The sequence below is a fragment of the Nycticebus coucang genome, chromosome X, assembly GCF_027406575.1.
Source record: "Nycticebus coucang isolate mNycCou1 chromosome X, mNycCou1.pri, whole genome shotgun sequence".
Lineage (NCBI taxonomy): Eukaryota > Metazoa > Chordata > Mammalia > Primates > Lorisidae > Nycticebus > Nycticebus coucang.
Genome location: NC_069804.1, coordinates 134,924,829 through 134,942,002, shown reverse-complemented (window position 1 = coordinate 134,942,002; position 17,174 = coordinate 134,924,829). Strand labels below are relative to the sequence as shown.

The window sequence follows — 17,174 nt, the reverse complement described above, 5'->3', positions numbered from 1 at the left end:
TGAGATTTTTTTTTTCCTGCAGGTAAACAATAACAGTGAGTCATTAATCTCTGTCAAACTGAGTGATCATACATAAGTTATAAAAAGTTACAAAAAAGGCCAGGCACAGTGGCTCATGCCTATAATCCTAGCACTCGGGGAAGCCAAGGAGGGTGGATTGTTTGAGCTCAGGCATTTGAGACCAGCCAGAGCAAGAGCGAGGCCCCATCTCTACTAAGAATAGAAAAAGTAGGGTGGTGCCTGTGGCTCAGTGAGTGGGGTGCCGGCCCCATATACCGAGGGTGGTGGGTTCGAGCCTGGCCCCAGCCAAACTGCAACAACAACAAAAATAAATAAATAAAAGAATAGAAAAAGTAGGTGAATATTGTGGCAGGTGCCTGTAGTCCCAGCTACTAGAGAGGCTGAGGCAAGAGGATCACTTGAACCCAGGAGTTTTAGGTTGCTGTGAGCTATGATGATGCCACAGCATTCTACCCAGAGCGACAGACTATGTCTTAAAAACAACAAAAAAAAAAAAAAAAGAAAGAAAGGAAAGTTATAAAATATTTTAACTAAATGGCTGTCATGTGTAAAAATAGTGTCTTTTGGAACTTTAAATATCTGTAATAAAACTCTTTGAATGTGTTTTTTAATTAACTTCAAATAAGGAGACAGTCTTAGCATAGTGTGAAATACTTCTTTTTGTCCTCATCTTTTTTTTTTTTTTTTTTTTTGCAGTTTTTGGCCGGGACCGGGTTTGAACCCACCACCTCCGGTATATGTATGGGCCGGTGCACTACTCCTTGAGCCACAGGCGCCGCCCTGGCCTCATCTTTTAAAAGACTTTGGCCCCTGGGCATTGTAAATTTTAAGGGATTATTTGGGTAGTAATTCTACTATGTGCATATCCATTTAAGGTTTAGTCTTAATATGATCATCAGACATGTGAATACTGTTTTAATGTTGTACTTTTGTATTTAAATTATAGTCTAAAGGTACTTTTAGAGTTCTGGAAGGGTGTATTTATTACACATTGGAGTTTGACCATTAACCTAGATTATCACCTTAACCTAATATCGGTGGGAGGTTTCTCTGGTTGGCAATAGTTTAATATTGAAAGAGCTCTATTCTTCTGCTTAAGATTATTGGTCTCAGGTCATATAAACTAGACCGAATGTACATCTTGATAAGCACTGGAATGGCATGAGCAGTCTGACATTCTCACAACATTGGGGAAGGTAATGTTTGTCCTTATTATTTTCCCCAAAAAAACATACATATTTCGTGGTAGAGAGGGAGGTATATGGATATTAAGCCTTTAGCAATAAATTTAGTCTAATTTCATGCTTGTCTTGAATTGGCGCTGAATAGAAACATGAATTTCTATCAATTCTACGTGTTATCTTCGTTTCTAACCTGATCGGTGCATGTAAAAGCTTAGAATATCATGGACAAATTTTATATTCCTTGTGAAGATATAGATAAATGGTACATCATGGTCATATAATATGGGTTGTACATTTGGGCTTGTAAACATTATTCATCTCAAATTACTATCCTGATATGTAAATCCTTATACAAATTAGCAGTGAGTTCACGTGATAGTTTATCACATTATATTGGGAAATGTCCAGTTAAATATTTGTTTTTCCCAAATCTCAGATTCCCTTGAATGTAAGGCCTATTTTCTACCATCCATGGACTATTTATTTGTCTTTAAGGCAGCTGTCATATAAGATGCAAATTGGACTTCACAGGTAATAGTGTTGAATTATAGGTAACTAACCTGAGGAGGAGGTAGGTATTTGTTATATATAATAGCTTCCCTATTAAACTATGAGTTCAATAAGATCAGTAACCAAATCTCAGGCATATTTGTATCCCCTACAGTATATATAAGTGCTCTAAAATGTGAACTGAATGCATGAATATCCTTCCTAGGATTGATCCTTCCTTTGTCTCATTAAGACTCAAAATCATTCCAAGAGACTTACTTAACTCATAGATTCTTTCTTTTTTTTTTTTTTTGAGACAGTCTCAAGCTGTTACCCTGTGTAGGGTGCTGGGCTATCACAGCTCACAGCAACCTGAAACTCTTGGGCTCAAGTCATTCTCTTGCCTTAGCCTCCCAAGAAGCTGGCACCACAGGCACCCGCCACAATGCCCGGCCATTTTTTGGTTGCAGTTGTCATTGTTGCTTAGCAGACCCGGGCCAGGTTCAAACCCACCATCCTAGGTGTATGTGGCTGGCTCCCTTGCTGACTGAGGTACGGGCGTCACCATAGATTCTTTCAGCAATTGGATTTTTTTTTGGAAACGAGTCTCACTGTGTCACACTTGGTAGAGTGTCCTGGTGTCACAGCTCACAGCAACCTCCAGCTTTTGGGCTTAGGCGATTCTCTTGCCTCAGCCTCCCAAGTAGCTGGGACAGGTGCCCGCCACAACGCCCGGCTATTTTTTTTTTTTTTTGGTTGCAGCTGTCATTGTTGTTTGGCAGGCCCAAGCTGGGTTCAAACCCGCCAGCTCCCATGTATGTGGCTAGCGCCCTAGCTGCTGAGCTACAGGCGCCGATCCAGCAGTTGGATTTTTATACTAAGAATGCTTTACCAAACTAAAATGGAATTTATTTTCTTTTACAGGTGCAGGAGACATTGTCGCAATCATGATCGGCAACTTGAAAGGCACAAAAATTCTCCAATCTATTCAAAGAGGCATACAAGTAACCATGGTCATCGAAGTAGGGAAAAAACATGGGCCTTGGGTGAATCACTACTCGATTTTTTTCGTTTCTGTGTCCTTTTTTATTATCACGGCAGCAACTGTGGGCTATTTTATCTTTTATTCTGCTCGAAGATTACGGAATGCAAGAGCTCAAAGCAGGAAGCAGGTTTGTAGCAGTCCTTCCAATTTTAAATTATTTTTACTGCTTTAATGGTACATTCAAGGTTTTAATACGCTTGACTTGCTAGACAATGATCCATGCATATGTTTTGTGAAATCTGGTAATTTTTAAAACTATGTCAGCTTTTATCTCCTCAGATCTTTTGTTTTCTATATTTGTCAAGGAACTTAATCCTGCCTGATTAAATCTTCTAACAGCTCGTTAGGAAACACAGCCAGCATTTAATTATATATGGGTGTAAATACATATGTTCTATTAAATAAATATTTTTTCTAAATTTCAAAAGCATTTCTATTTTATATAGAAAATGTAGAAATTAGGAAATACAGAGTAATAGACCTTTGCCTAAAATCAAATATAATAGTGTAACTGTAGCTATTGACAAAGGTAACCACTGTTATTATACATGTACATGTATATTTGGATGTGGGGGTGGGGCTGTGAAAAGAGGCTAGGGTGAATATCAGGAGAAGGCATGTTTACAGATCTGAGCATGCATGACATAGTGCTAAGCTCCAAACAGTCATATATTCATAATTTCTACCATATTATAACAATATATAAAAAGGTACAAAGTATAAACATAATAGAGCAAAAATTCCAAAGCAATATTGAACAGGGAAGCACCTGTGGTTGGAGATGTGGAAATACTCTTGATTACTTAATTCATTGATCCCTTCATCTTTTTCATCTTTTTTTTTTTTTTTGTAGAGACAGAGTCTCACTGTGCCACCCTCGGGTAGAGTGCCATGGCGTCACACGGCTCACAGCAACCTCTAACTCTTGGGCTTACGCGATTCTCTTGCCTCAGCCTCCCGAGCAGCTGGGACTACAGGCGCCCGCCACAGCCCGGCTATCTTTTGGTTGCAGTTTGGCCGGGGCTGGGTTTGAACCCGCCACCCTCGGCATATGGGGCCGGCGCCCTATTCACTGAACCACAGGCGCTGCCCTTCATCTTTTTTTTTGGTAGAGACAGAGTCTCACTGTACCGCCCTTGGGTAGAGTGCCGTGGCGTCACACGGCTCACAGCAACCTCTAACTCTTGGGCTTACGCGATTCTCCCGCCTCAGCCTCCCGAGCAGCTGGGACTACAGGCGCCCGCCACAACTCCCGGCTATTTTTTCGTTGTTGTTGCAGTTTGGCCGGGGCTGGGTTTGAACCCGCCACCTTCGGCATAGGGGGCCAGCACCCTACTCACTGAGCCACCGGCACTGCCGCCGATCCCTTCATTTTAAACTGTCCCTCAGACACCTGATATCCTCATTTCTCTCCTTGCCCAGCTTAAATTCCATAGTCACGCCCATGTGTAAATTTTCAGTTCCCTTGGCCCTTCTCTCTCTCTGTTATTCTGCTGGCAAAACCCAGCACTGGTTAAATACTACTTCTTACCTATTCTATGATTATACCTTGCACAGCTGAAGTAGCAGAAAAACATTTATAGTTATACTGAATGATTTTATTTATTGTTTAGTTCTCTACATATTTATTCTTTCCAGCTCTCTTCATTTCTTAGTGTGTGTCCAGATTTCCATTTCTTAACATTTTTCTTCTGCTCAAAGAATTCACTGTATGTAGTGTTATTCTGCTGGCAATAATTTTCTCAGATCTTACTTGCCTTAAAAAGTGTTTATTTTGTCTTCATTTAAAAAATATTTTTACTGGATATAGAATTCCAGGTTGACAGTCTTTTCTTTTGGTACTTTGAAGATAGCAACACATTGTTTTTTACCTTAGTTTCTGACAAGAAGTCTAATATTATTCTTACCTTTCTTCCTATGTTTATAATGTATCTATTTTTTTCCTTGATATGCTTGTAAGATTTTCTCTTTATTACTGGTTTGGCAATATAATTATGTTGTGCCTTCATGTGCTTTTCTTTATGGTTATTCATCCTGAAGTTGGTTGGACTTCTTTAATCTCTGAGTTTTAGTTATGATTGATTTTGAAAAAGTTTTGAGCGTTCTGTCTTCAATTTTTTTCTGTCTACTCCCACTCTCTTTCTGATACTCCAATTTCCTGTGTGTTAGGCTTACTTTATATTATTCTGAAGGTCATTGGTGCTATTCAATTTTTAATTATCCTGGGGTTAGGTGGTATCTAACCAGTTTTGATTTGCATTTCTCTGACAATTAGGGACGATGTGCATTTTTTTCATGTGTTTGTTAGCCATTCATCTGTCTTCATCAGAGAAGGTTCTGTTCATATCTCTTGCTCAGTGATAGATTGGATTGTCCGTTTTTGTTAATTTGAGTTCTCTATAGATCGTAGTTATCATTCCTTTGTCAGATTCATAGTATGCAAATATCTTTTCCCATTCTGAAGGTCGTCTATTAGCTTTGATTGTTGTGTCGTTAGCTGTGCAGAAGCTTTTCAGTTTAGTTAAGTCCTATTTGTTTATTTTTGGTTTTGTTGCAATTACCACAGAAGTCATCTTCATAAAATCTTTCCCCAGGCTGACATCTTCAAGAGTTTTTCCTACATTTTCTTCTAGGATTTTTATCATTTCATGCCTTAGATTTAAATCTTTTATCCATCTTGAATCAATATTTGTAAGTGGCGAAAGGTGCAGGTCCAGTTTCAGTCTTTTACGTGTGGTTATCCAGCTCTCCTAGCACCATTTATTGAATAGGGATTTTTTTCCCACTTATGCTTTTTTTTTTGGTTTATCAATGATCAGGTGGCTGTAAGATGTTAGTTTTGTCTCATGGTTTTCTATTTGGTTCCAAATGTCATGTCTCTATTTTTGCGCCAATACCATGCTGTTTTGATCACTATGGACTTATCATATAGCCTAATGTCTGGTAGGGTGATGTCTCTGGCTTTGTTTTTATTATTAAGAATTGCCTTGGCTATAAAGCGTTTTTTCTGGTTCTACATGAAATGAAGAACTATTTTTTCCAAATCTTCAAAGTATGATATTGGTATTTTAATGGGACTGCATTGAATCTGTAGATTGCTTTTGGAAGCATAGACATTTTAACAATGTTTATTCTTCTCAGCCAGGAGCATGGTATGTTCTTCTAGTATTTCTTTTCTTAGGGTTTCATAATTCTCTTTGTAGAGGTCCTTCACCTGTTTTGTTAGGTATATGCCTAAGTATTTCATTTTCTTTGAAGCTACAGTGAAGGGAATTGTGTCTTTGATTATCTTCTCAACTTAGCTGTTGTTGGCATATACAAAGGTGGACATTGATTTTATATCCTGAAAGGTTACTGTATTTCCTGATCACTTACAGGAGTCTTGTAGTTGAGTCTTTGCAGTTCTCTAAGTATAAGATCATATCATCGGCAATGAGCGAGAGTTTGACCTCTGCTTCCATTTAGATGTCCTTTATATCCTTCTCTTGCCTGAGTGCATTGGCTAGAACTTCCAGAATAATAGTGATGATAAAGGACATCCTTTTCTGGTTCTAGTTCAGTTTTGAATGATTACATTTAGATTTATGACCACAAACTTAGAGTGGGCCCTTAATACTGCCTAGAAATCACACTTTTCTTAGCCACATATGCTCCTCCTTTTTTTTTTTTTTTTTTTGAGGCAGAGTCTCACTACATCACCCTTAGTAGAGTGCCGTTTAATGTTGCCTAGGAATCACACTTTTCTTTTTTTCTTTTGTTGCAGTTCAGCCAGGGCTGGGTTTGAACCCGCCACCCTTGGTATATGGGGCCGGCACCCTACTCACTGAGCCACAGGCGCCACCCAGGAATCACACTTTTCTTAGCCATACATGCTCCTACTTTTTTTTTTTTTTGAGACAGAGTCTCATTATGTCACCCTCGGTAGAGTGCTGTGGCGTTACAGCTCACAGCAACCTCAACCTCTTGGGCTTAAGCAATTTTCTTGCCTCAGCCTACCAAGTATCTGGGACTACAGGTGCCTTCCACAACACCTAGATATTTTTGTTGTTGTTGTTGCAGTTATCATTGTTGTTTAGCTGGCCTGGGCTGGGATAAAACCTGCCAGCCTCAGTATATGTGGCCTACTCCCTACCCACTGAGCTATGGGTGTCGCCCCTACTTTTTTTTTTTTTTTGAGACAGAATCTCACTCTGTTGCCCTGAATAGAGTGCCGTGGTATGATAGCTCACAGAAACCTCAAACTCTTGGGCTCAAGTGATCCTTTGGCCTCAGCTTCCCAAGTAGTTGAGACTACAGGCACCTACCACAACACCAGGCTATTTTTAGAGACAAGATCTCACTCTTGCTCAGGCTGGTCTTGAACTCCTGAGCTCAGGTGCTCCAACTGCCTTGGCATCCCAGAGTATTAGGATACACTCCTACTTTTGATTAATCATACATGTTCGTTTGTGCATAAATCTCCAACATCTCCAGCTTTATTCTCAACTTGTATCTCATTCCACTGAGAAAACTGAAACAATCAAGTATTTTCACATTTAGCCATCTGTCTGCCTCAGAGGATATCCTATTTCTCTGCCTTGTGTTCTGCTATTATTATTATTATTTTTGTAGAGACAGAGTCTCATTGTACCACCCTCAGGTAGAGTGCCGTGGCGTCACACGGCTCACAGCAACCTCTAACTCTTGGTCTTCCGCGATTCTCTTGCCTCAGCCTCCCGAGCAGCTGGGACTATAGGCGCCCGCCAGAACGCCCGGCTATTTTTTTTTTTCCGGCTATTTTTTTATTGCAGTTTGGCCGGGGCTGGGTTTGAACCCGCCACCCTCGGCATATGGGGCCGGCACCCTACTCACTGAGCCACAGGCGCCGCCCTGTGTTCTGCTATTATTAATGAACTGCTCCTTTGCAAAAGCCAGCTCTTTGACTCCTGTACAGGATTCTTTTTGTCTTTTGTGTACTCAAGATCATCACTTATTGTTTTCTCTCACTTTCCTACTTCAACAATTTCTCCATCTCTTCTGGATCTTTCCCATCAACACACAAACATACTATTATCACTTCCATTTTCAAAAGATTTTCTCTTGACCCCAGCCAGAATCCTTGGAGTTATTCTTTGTCCTCTTTTTTTCTCTCTTCCCATATAAAGTCCATCAGGAAATACTCTTGTTTCTCCCCTCACTATATGTACAGAATACAATTCTTTCTCATCTTACTTCCACCCTGGTTCAAGCCACTATGATTTCTTACCTCCTCCCCACTTTAGGTATCCTCAACATAAGAACAAAATGATGTGCCACTTCCCCGAGGTGCACAGTAGGGATTTAACGCTTTCAAATGATTTTATAGTAAAAGCAGTAGAATAAATTTTTATGTGTACTGAGAAGTTTCTCCAAAGAGCGTGAAATTCTGGCCTGTTCATGCACCATTTCTCTAATAAGCAAAAAAGAATGCAATTTATTTAGGAGCTGGGGGGAGCAGTGAGGATTTCTATTTCTGAAGAAAGTTAATTGAATTTAGGAATAGATGAGAAATTGAAATTTTATTATGAACCCTTCATAAAGGTTAGGTACTGGCATATGATACTAAGTGATGGTTATCTCAGTTTTTAAAGTAAATTGACTTCTGTCCTTCTCAGAGAAGCAGCTTATCACATTTGTGACAGGTTCAGCCTGTTACTAGCTGTAGTCAAAAGGATGTTTAAAATTCCTGTGTCAGGCCACTCAAGAGTTTCACAGTGTGTTAATATTTGACATTTGTATATTGAGTTGTTTTTATCTATGAGGTTGGAAAGAAATTGGTATCCAGTATGACTAAGTAATCAAAGGTTATAGTTACAATGACAAGAGTGTTTGGTTTGCGTCTGTTCATGGCGTGGTATGTGTTTCTGTATTCTCAACACTATAATAAACCTATTAACATGCTGTTAAACCCTATCAGCAAGTAATAAGGTTTATAAAGAACTTTGCCTGGTATTTATACAAGGCAAAGCTCTTGTCTTGTGTTCATTTAATTTTCATTGTTTATAATATCTTTTATGGGGTGGCGCCTGTGGCTCAGTTGGTGGGGCGCCGGCCCCATGTGCCAAGGGTGGTGGGTTTGAGCCCGGCCCCGGCCAAACTGCAACAAAAGAATAGCCAGGCATTGTGGTGGGTTCCTGTGGTTCCTGGGTTCCTTGGGAGGCTGGGGTGAGAGAATCACCTAAGCCCAGGAGTTGGAGGTTGCTGTGAGATGTGACGCTATGGCACTCTACTGAGGGCAGTAAAGTGGGACTGTCTCTACAAAAAAAAAAAAAAAAGAAAAACATCTTTTATGAAAATTAACCACTTTAGAAATGGTCAAGAATAACATTAAAACTGGCTCGGCGCCTGTGGCTCAAGCGGCTAAGGCGCCAGCCACATACACCTTAGCGGGCAGGTTCGAATGCAGCCTGGGCCCGCCAAACTACAATAATGGCTGCAACCAAAAAATAGCCAGGCGTTGTGGTGGGCACCTATAGTCCCAGCTACTTGGGAGGCAGAGGGAGGAGAATCGCTTGAGCCCAGAAGCTGGAGGTTGCTGTGAGCTGTGATGTCATAGCACTCTACCCAGGGCTATAGCTTGAGGCTCTGTCTCAGAAAAAAAAAAAAAAGGGCCGTGCCTGTGGCTCAAAGGAGTAGGACACTGGCCCCAGATGCCGGAGGTGGCGGATTCAAACCCAGCCCCTGCCAGAAACTGCAAACCAAAAAGAATAACATTAAAACTTCTCATCTAGGGGTGGCGCCTGTGGCTCAGTGAGTAGGGCGCCGGCCCCATATGCCAAGGGTGGCGGGTTCAAACCCAGCCCCGGCCAAACTGCAACAACAAAAAAAAAAATAGCCAGGCGTTGTGGCGGGCACCTGTAGTCCCAGCTGCTCGGGAGGCTGAGGCAAGAGAATCGCGGAAGCCCAAGAGTTAGAGGTTGCTGTGAGCCGTGTGACACCATGGCACTCTACCCGAGGGCGGTACGGTGAGACTCTGTCTCTACAAAAAAAAAAAACAACTTCTCATCTATTAGATAACACTTTTGAAAGGGCCATTTATTTTATTACTTAATAGACTATATCTTTTTATTCTTTGGGGGTTAAAAGGTTAAACAGATGGCTTATAATCCATTTTGCTTGTAATACAGTAGAACCTCCTAAGGTACTGTAAGTTAACCACCTAAGGTACTGTAACAAACTGGTCAACATAAAGAGGTGGTCAACATAAGGAACTAGGCCTGCTGTACTGATACCGTACATGTGGTACCTGTCCTGTCAGTGAAAATTAGGTCAACTTAAGGAGGTGGTCAATATAGGGAGGTAGTTGATTGTGGAGGTTCTACTGGATACTAGAATGTAATGACTTCTACTTAATTTTAAAAGGTAGAGCTTAGGGCTATTTATTATTATACCATTTATCTGCATGATCTCCATTTTACTGGTAGAAATGGTGATGAAGCTGAGTTATGGAAACTTACCTTTATTGGACTATTAGGAAAAAGTTCCAAGCCTATGTATACTGTTAAAAAAACAGTATCAGGGAAAAATTAATCAGGCATTTCTTTTGAAGATTATGATACATCGTATATAATGTCAGACAAACTGATAACTGTGTAAACATAAATTTTGATGCCTTAGTGTAATATGTAAGAACATACATCATCTCTGTTTTGAGAGAAAGCTTTTACACAGGATAAAAAGTATCGATAGGTTGTGAATAAAAATAACATATAAATAAAAATGTGAATAAAAATAACTTAATAGATATCTCTTTTTATCCTTTGGGATTAAAGGATTACAAATAGGATTTGTGTCCCCACTGGGAACAACCCTAATTTATTGTTAGGCAAATTATGGCAAACTTTATGGCATACTCAGACTAAACTGCATTTTGGGGTGACACTATACATGTGACTCTTGCATAGGGCACCAAACATTTTGGGTGCAGTACATGCATGCTAACTGTATTCTGGCAGTTAATACTCAATGTCAACAGTGCACGTGCTGGATTAAACACTGGCCAGTGAAACAAATGAGGGCTCCAAGTGAAGTAGGAGCTAGCCTAGTTATATTGGGAAAAGCTGAATTTACTTTTAATGAAGAATTACTTTCATAGTGAAAGGATTAACTAATGGAAATGGAGAAAAGGATGGGAATCCACTTGGAAAGGTGATAAAGCCTTGGTGCAATGGTCACACAGACCCAACACATAATACTAGAAAATACGAGGAACCAACATTGGGAAAGAGAATATACTCTGACATAACAGAACCTATTAAGTATTTTACTTAAAATGGAGGCCCAAGTAGCCATGGAGTAATGACCTTCCATTTTTAGCTGTGGCAGCTCAAAGGGAGAATCTTTGAAATACATGCGGATCCCCAAATTTATGGAATCTTTCGGGGGGGGACAGGGAATTACAACTTACATTGGACCAAAACAAGACTAGCTAGTAAGAGTAGTACTAATCCTGAATGATAACCTATGTAATCCCCATAGAAGGGAACAACAGTTAATGGGAACCTATAACTGTGTAATAATGGGTTGTGACAAATGATTAGCTTTTTTTCCCAGCTAACATGAAACCTAGAAATGACAGAATCATTGTCACTGTGATGAAATTTCTTCATAATGTCTGGGCAAAGGCCATTTCTTCCAGGAAGGTTTAATTCTTCTGTGATACATTTCCTGATTTATTTTGTAACCAACTCAAACAGTATCTTAACTGTACTGTGATATAGTATAGTATTCATATTGTTGGTAAGATTACCATATATAAATAAAGTATATGGTAACCAAATATATTTGGGAAATTGACCTAAAAACTCCTCAGGATGTGATTAACAGTGGAAAGCGATTGGTCTGAAAAGGAATTAGAATGATTTGGTTCATTATGATAGTAAATAGTTTTGTGCAAGTTGATCAAAGTTCAAGTGGCTGGCTTGGCACCTGTAGCTCAAGTGGCTAAGGTGTCAGCCACATACACCAGAGCTGGCGAGTTCGAATCCAGCCTGGGCCTACCAAACAACAATGACAACTACAACCAAAAAATAGCCGGGCATTGTTGCGGGTGCCTATAGTCCCAGCTACTTGGGAGGCTGAGGCAAGAGAATCACTTAAGTCCAGGAGTTGGAGGTTGCTGTGAGCTGTGATGCCACGGCACTCTACCAGGGTGTCAGCTTGAGGCTCTGTCTCAAAAAAAAGTTCAAGTGGCCATAGATCAAGGAGGTAGATGGATAATTAAATTGGTATAACAGTATAAAGATATTTGTGATGGTCTTACAGACTGTATAAATTGTTCCTTTGAGCCTATTTCTGCCTCTTGTTAGCTTCTTAAAGTATTAGGTATACATATGATGTTCTTATGACACCTTTTATTTAAATACTGTACTAACCGAACGGTATATACATTTGATCCTTGAACAACACAGGTTTGAACTGCACAGGTCCACTTACATGTGGATTATCTTCTGTCTTTCCACCTCCTTTGTCTCTTCCTCAGCCTGTTTAACATGAAGACTATGAGAATGAGGGCATTTATGAATATCCACTTCCACTTAATTAATATTAAATATATTTTCTCTTCTTTATGTTGTTTGTTTTTGTAGAGACAGAGTCTCACTTTATTGCCCTTGGTAGAGTGCTGTGTCATCACATAGCTCACAGCAACCTTCAACTCTTGGGCTTAGGCGATTCTCTTGCCTCAGCTTCCTGAGTAGCTGGGACCACAGGCGCCCGCCACAACGCCCAACTATTTTTTCGTTGCAGTTTGGCCAGGGCTGGGCTTGAACCCACCACCCTCAGCATATGGGGCCGGTGCCCTACCCACTGAATCACAGGCACCGTCCTTCTTTATGGCTTTTGTAAATAATATTTTCCTTTCTCTACCTTACATTATTGCACTCTTACAATAATGTAAGGTAGAGAATATATGTAACATGCAAAATATGTATTAATTGACTGTTTATGTTGTTGGTAAGTCTTCCAGTCAATAATAGGCTATCAGTAGTTAAGTTTTGGGGGAGTCAGAAGTTATATGTAGGTTTTTGACTATGTGGGACTTGGTGCCCTTAATTAACCCCTGCATTGTTCAAGGGTCAACTATATATTATATATTACACTTTATATAACCCCATGCTAACTGTACAGTTAGTAGCTATACAGTTAGTAACTAACTGTACTAAGTGCTATACTATTAATAACTGAAGTATTAATATATAAGTACTGTATTAGTAGCTAGTTACTATACTAATGGTTTTATTGTAAAAAAGGCTTTGACTAAAAGCAAGGGGATGGATTGTGAAGAAAGAAGTAACACAACAGATCTGGTTATTTGCTCCGTGCGTATCCCCAGGGGAAGCATGATTGCCAAGGCCAATGCTGGGAATGTGGCCCTCAAAGTGTTCTTTACGTTATGATTGATAATTTTGTTATGTACATCTGGAGCAATGAACCATGTTGTACCAGCTTGACAGAGTTGCTTTGAACAACAGTCAAGATTCCTATCCTGTTATCACTGTTGGGGTCTTGAGTTTTAGGGATTATGGCCAACTGCTAGCAGGACTGCTACCTAGTGACCAGTCCCCCTACCTAAGTCTTAGACCCTGATACTCACATCGGCTCCCTGGGCAAAGATCTGTACACATGTCCCTGTAGCATTTTTTACCAGAGAGGGAGTACTCCTGTGTGCTCTCAGATGAGGAAGGACTAGGTTATATTCATATCTTAAAATCTGTCCTTGAGCTAAAAGTATTGCTAAAAATTATCTGATATATTTCTGGCTGCATTAGGTTTTCTCTACTCCATTAGTGCATGAAACTAGCTAGAAGATTCATCAGGTACATGCATACTGTACCACTATCAACACTTACACATTTGTCGTTGGTGTGTTAGTTGAAGAGGTGGATGGTATAACACACTTGTTTTAAAAAATTCCCCAAATCACAGCAAAGCAATTTAGGAAGAATTTTAAAATCGAAAATAGCTGACTCTGAGAATTTTTTGTCTTATTTCTTTCATTTAGCTTCTTTACAAGGAACACGAAGGCTTTTAAAGGCTTCTTTTCTGTTATACAATGGAGACAGTGTATTATCATAGAGAGATCATAGGCTTTCAAGCCAGATAGAACCTGGGCTTGAATTGAACCGTAGCTCTGCAGCTAACCAGCTGCCTGGACTTTAGTCAAGCTTCTGAACCTTACTTTTCTTGTCTATAAAAAAAACTTGGGTATTAAAATACTTCTTTCACAAGTTTGTTAATGATTAAACAAGAAGATACATCAGGTTGAACCTGATACATGGTAGGGGCCCAATAAAATATTATCTAAGCCTATCTTGTCCCAAATTTAGTGGAGTGGAGGCTTTTATAACAATAAGTAAAACAAAGAAGTACCTTGGATAAGACAATCATAAAATATATTTTCTAAATTCAGAAAATATTTTTTGAGCACCTACTAGCCACTCTGGAACATTTGAAAATGACTAAGGCCCAGTCCTCCAACTATTTACAATCTAGTAGAAGAGAAAGACACATGATTGATACAATTACAGAATAGGATAAGAGGTGGGAAAAATGTGCTATTAGAATTTATAGGGTAAGAGTGAATTCTGATATGGGTGGCAAGGCACTGGAAAAATATCCAATGTAATTTATATAACAATGTAGATATTGAAATTTCTTTTTCTTTTATTGTTAAATCATAGCTATGTACATTAGTGCAATCGCCTGTACCCATTCTAAGATGCACCATAGATGTGGCCCCACCCATTACCCTCCCTCTACCAAAACCTCCCCCGATATTGAAATTTTTAAGGAATAAAATATAAATTATAGTTTGCATTGGAGCATATTATCTTTAAATGTTGAGGTATATTTTGGCACTCAAAATTGATTAAATAATATTGTCTAAATATATGTATTTAATATAAACTACTTGGTACTAATGCTGCTCTTATATGTCAGTTTTTTAGAGGAAGGAATGCATCTGGAATTCTTGCTATCAGTGGCACAGTGAACTATTTTGAGTATTAATGGCAGTTTTGCAAGTGACCTTCTTCAAGCTCTAAAAATATAGTTTGTGCTTTTTATCAAAATCACTTGTCTTGCATTCAAATTTAAAGAAAATGGCTGTTCTTTTCTTTATATAAGCTCAGTAGGAGCTATTGAAAATATCCAAATTTCCTTTTAAACAAATTTTTATTCCAGAGATGCTTTGCAAAACATTCGTTTATGCTATGCTGCAAATTTTTTAGAGATCCTTTATAATCAAGCCCCTTGCTTAGTATCTTCTGGCATCTTGCATTTTGTCCTATATTTTTTGTATTCTTCCCTAACACCTTTTTAATACATTAATCCTAATGTATTAAACAGTAATTTCTACTGTTCTCCTAGGCATAGACTCAGACATCATATATGAGGTTTTTCTTTGATCTCAAATGAAATATTTTGCAATGAAGAACTAGACTATATAATCAAGTAAATACCCTAGAGAGGTATCACTTCTTTATGAGTGCATTTCCTTAATCATGTTATAGAGCTTGTTGCCTAAACCTAAATCAGAAGTGCTTTAAAGACAAAGAGCAAAATGATAGCCAAAGACTTTTCATCAACTATATTACTTGCCTCCACCCTCCCTGTTTTCTCTTCTTGGCTTGATTTTTTTTCTCATTTGCATTTTTCTCCTCTAGATGTTTAAATAGCTCATGGTCTATATATGAAGAAAGTTATATCGTTTGGATGTCTGGGCCACAGCTGGGCCAGGACAATGTAGACATATTGATTGTTCAATGGAAGGATTGCCACAGCTTGACAGACCATAGAATCCAGGAACTAGAAAAATGTCACAAGATAGCTGAGTTATGGGTGCTTATATTGTAATGGACTCTTGGAATATAAAGAACAGAGTTCTAGTACCAGGTTTAATTCTTAGAGGCTACATGCCCTTTTGGATAAGTTATTTTACTTTGGAAGCCTCTACTTGCTCATCTTTAAAATGAGGATGTTACCTCCTTCAGGGGTTGTGAGGATTAAATGGCATAATGGATGTCTAAAATGATTTTAAACTATATGGCAAGTGTGTGAATATAAAGAGGTAGTAGTACTAGCTTCCTCTTCCAAGCCACAGTCAAAACAGATGGCTGCCTTGGTAAAACTATGGTCTTCCATGGGGCTGACACTAACCAGTCCTGATATTTTGAGCAAGGTATTCTTTGGGCATCATTTTTTTTATCTGTCACGTAAGATATCAGGCGAGGTGATCTAAAGATCTTAAGTGTACACTGTCACTTTGTCGCTTCCTTAAAATGCAGATAACAAAATAGAAAGGAAAATATTTGTGCTCAAAATAAAGGTCCATCATAGAATTTCCTGTCTAGCTTACAGTTACCTTCCAAAATAAGAGGGAAAGGGCTTCAATTAACACCTCTTGCCTTCCTAGGACCTAAGATTTTGTATTAACTGTTTCTTTCTTTCTTTCTCTTTTTTTTTTTTTTTTTACAGTTTTTGTCTGGAGCTGGGCTTGAGCCTGCCACCCCTGGTATATGGGGCCAGCACCCAACTCTTTGAGCCACAGGCACTGCCCAAACTGTTTCTTTTAAGCTTCTTTGCCGGTCAGGGAACAATCTGAGGGGCGTCTGCTATTCCTATGACAGCAGAAAAAAGTTTTGGTAGTTATCTTCTTGGCGCTAAGCCAAATACCTTTCACAAAATGACATATAGGAGAGACAGGTTTGGGCATTGAGGAGATTCCTCACATACTTATACTTATGGATTATTCCCTTCCAAAATATATTTGCTATAAATATATATATATAGACATGTTACAAGTACCTTTTGTACTTATTGATGAATGGCAGTTTACATTTTCATTTAATAAACATTTTATTGAATATCTACTATGTGCCAGACATTATGCTAAATACTTTACTTACATTATCTCTAGTTTTAATGTGACCTAAATGTCATCTGGGGACTATGCTGGGATGGAAGTACATATAGAGGGATTACTTTGCCCCTTCTTCAATTTAGATATATATTATATTCACTTGAAGTATTCATATATGTAGTAAATTTTAGTGAAGAGGAAGGAAGAATTTATTTGCAGCATCATAAATAACTTAAAATTAAAGCCAAATATCTCATAATCACCTAAGATTCGTCCCCCTGGCCAGTTTATCCCACATAGAGCAATAGTCTCTCATTGATTCATTTTCTCGTAATCTTCCCCTTACCTCTTGGATTCCTCCTGCATCCTAACTTCTCTTCTGACTCAGTTATCCATAATATTTTAGTCCTTATTTCATAAGTGAACCTGGGGCTTTCTCATGCATATCTAGACTCATTTAGATATATGCTCAGTGGGAAAAAAATAAAGGTGACCACTCTCAGAATTTATCCTTCTTATAAGGCAACAGTGGTTATAAACTGTTTTTCTCCCTAAT

General features: G+C 38.9%; 1 protein-coding gene across 2 annotated transcripts in view; it reads left to right on the top strand.

The window, feature by feature from the left end:
- RNF128 (ring finger protein 128) overlaps window positions 1–17,174 on the top strand; it is a 105,799-nt gene that overhangs the window by 71,546 nt on the left and 17,079 nt on the right. For both annotated transcript variants that reach the window (XM_053579690.1, XM_053579689.1), the window contains exon 2: window positions 2,619–2,866. In XM_053579690.1, coding sequence (XP_053435665.1) covers window positions 2,619–2,866 — 248 coding nt within the window. The remainder of the gene's footprint in view (window positions 1–2,618; window positions 2,867–17,174) is intronic.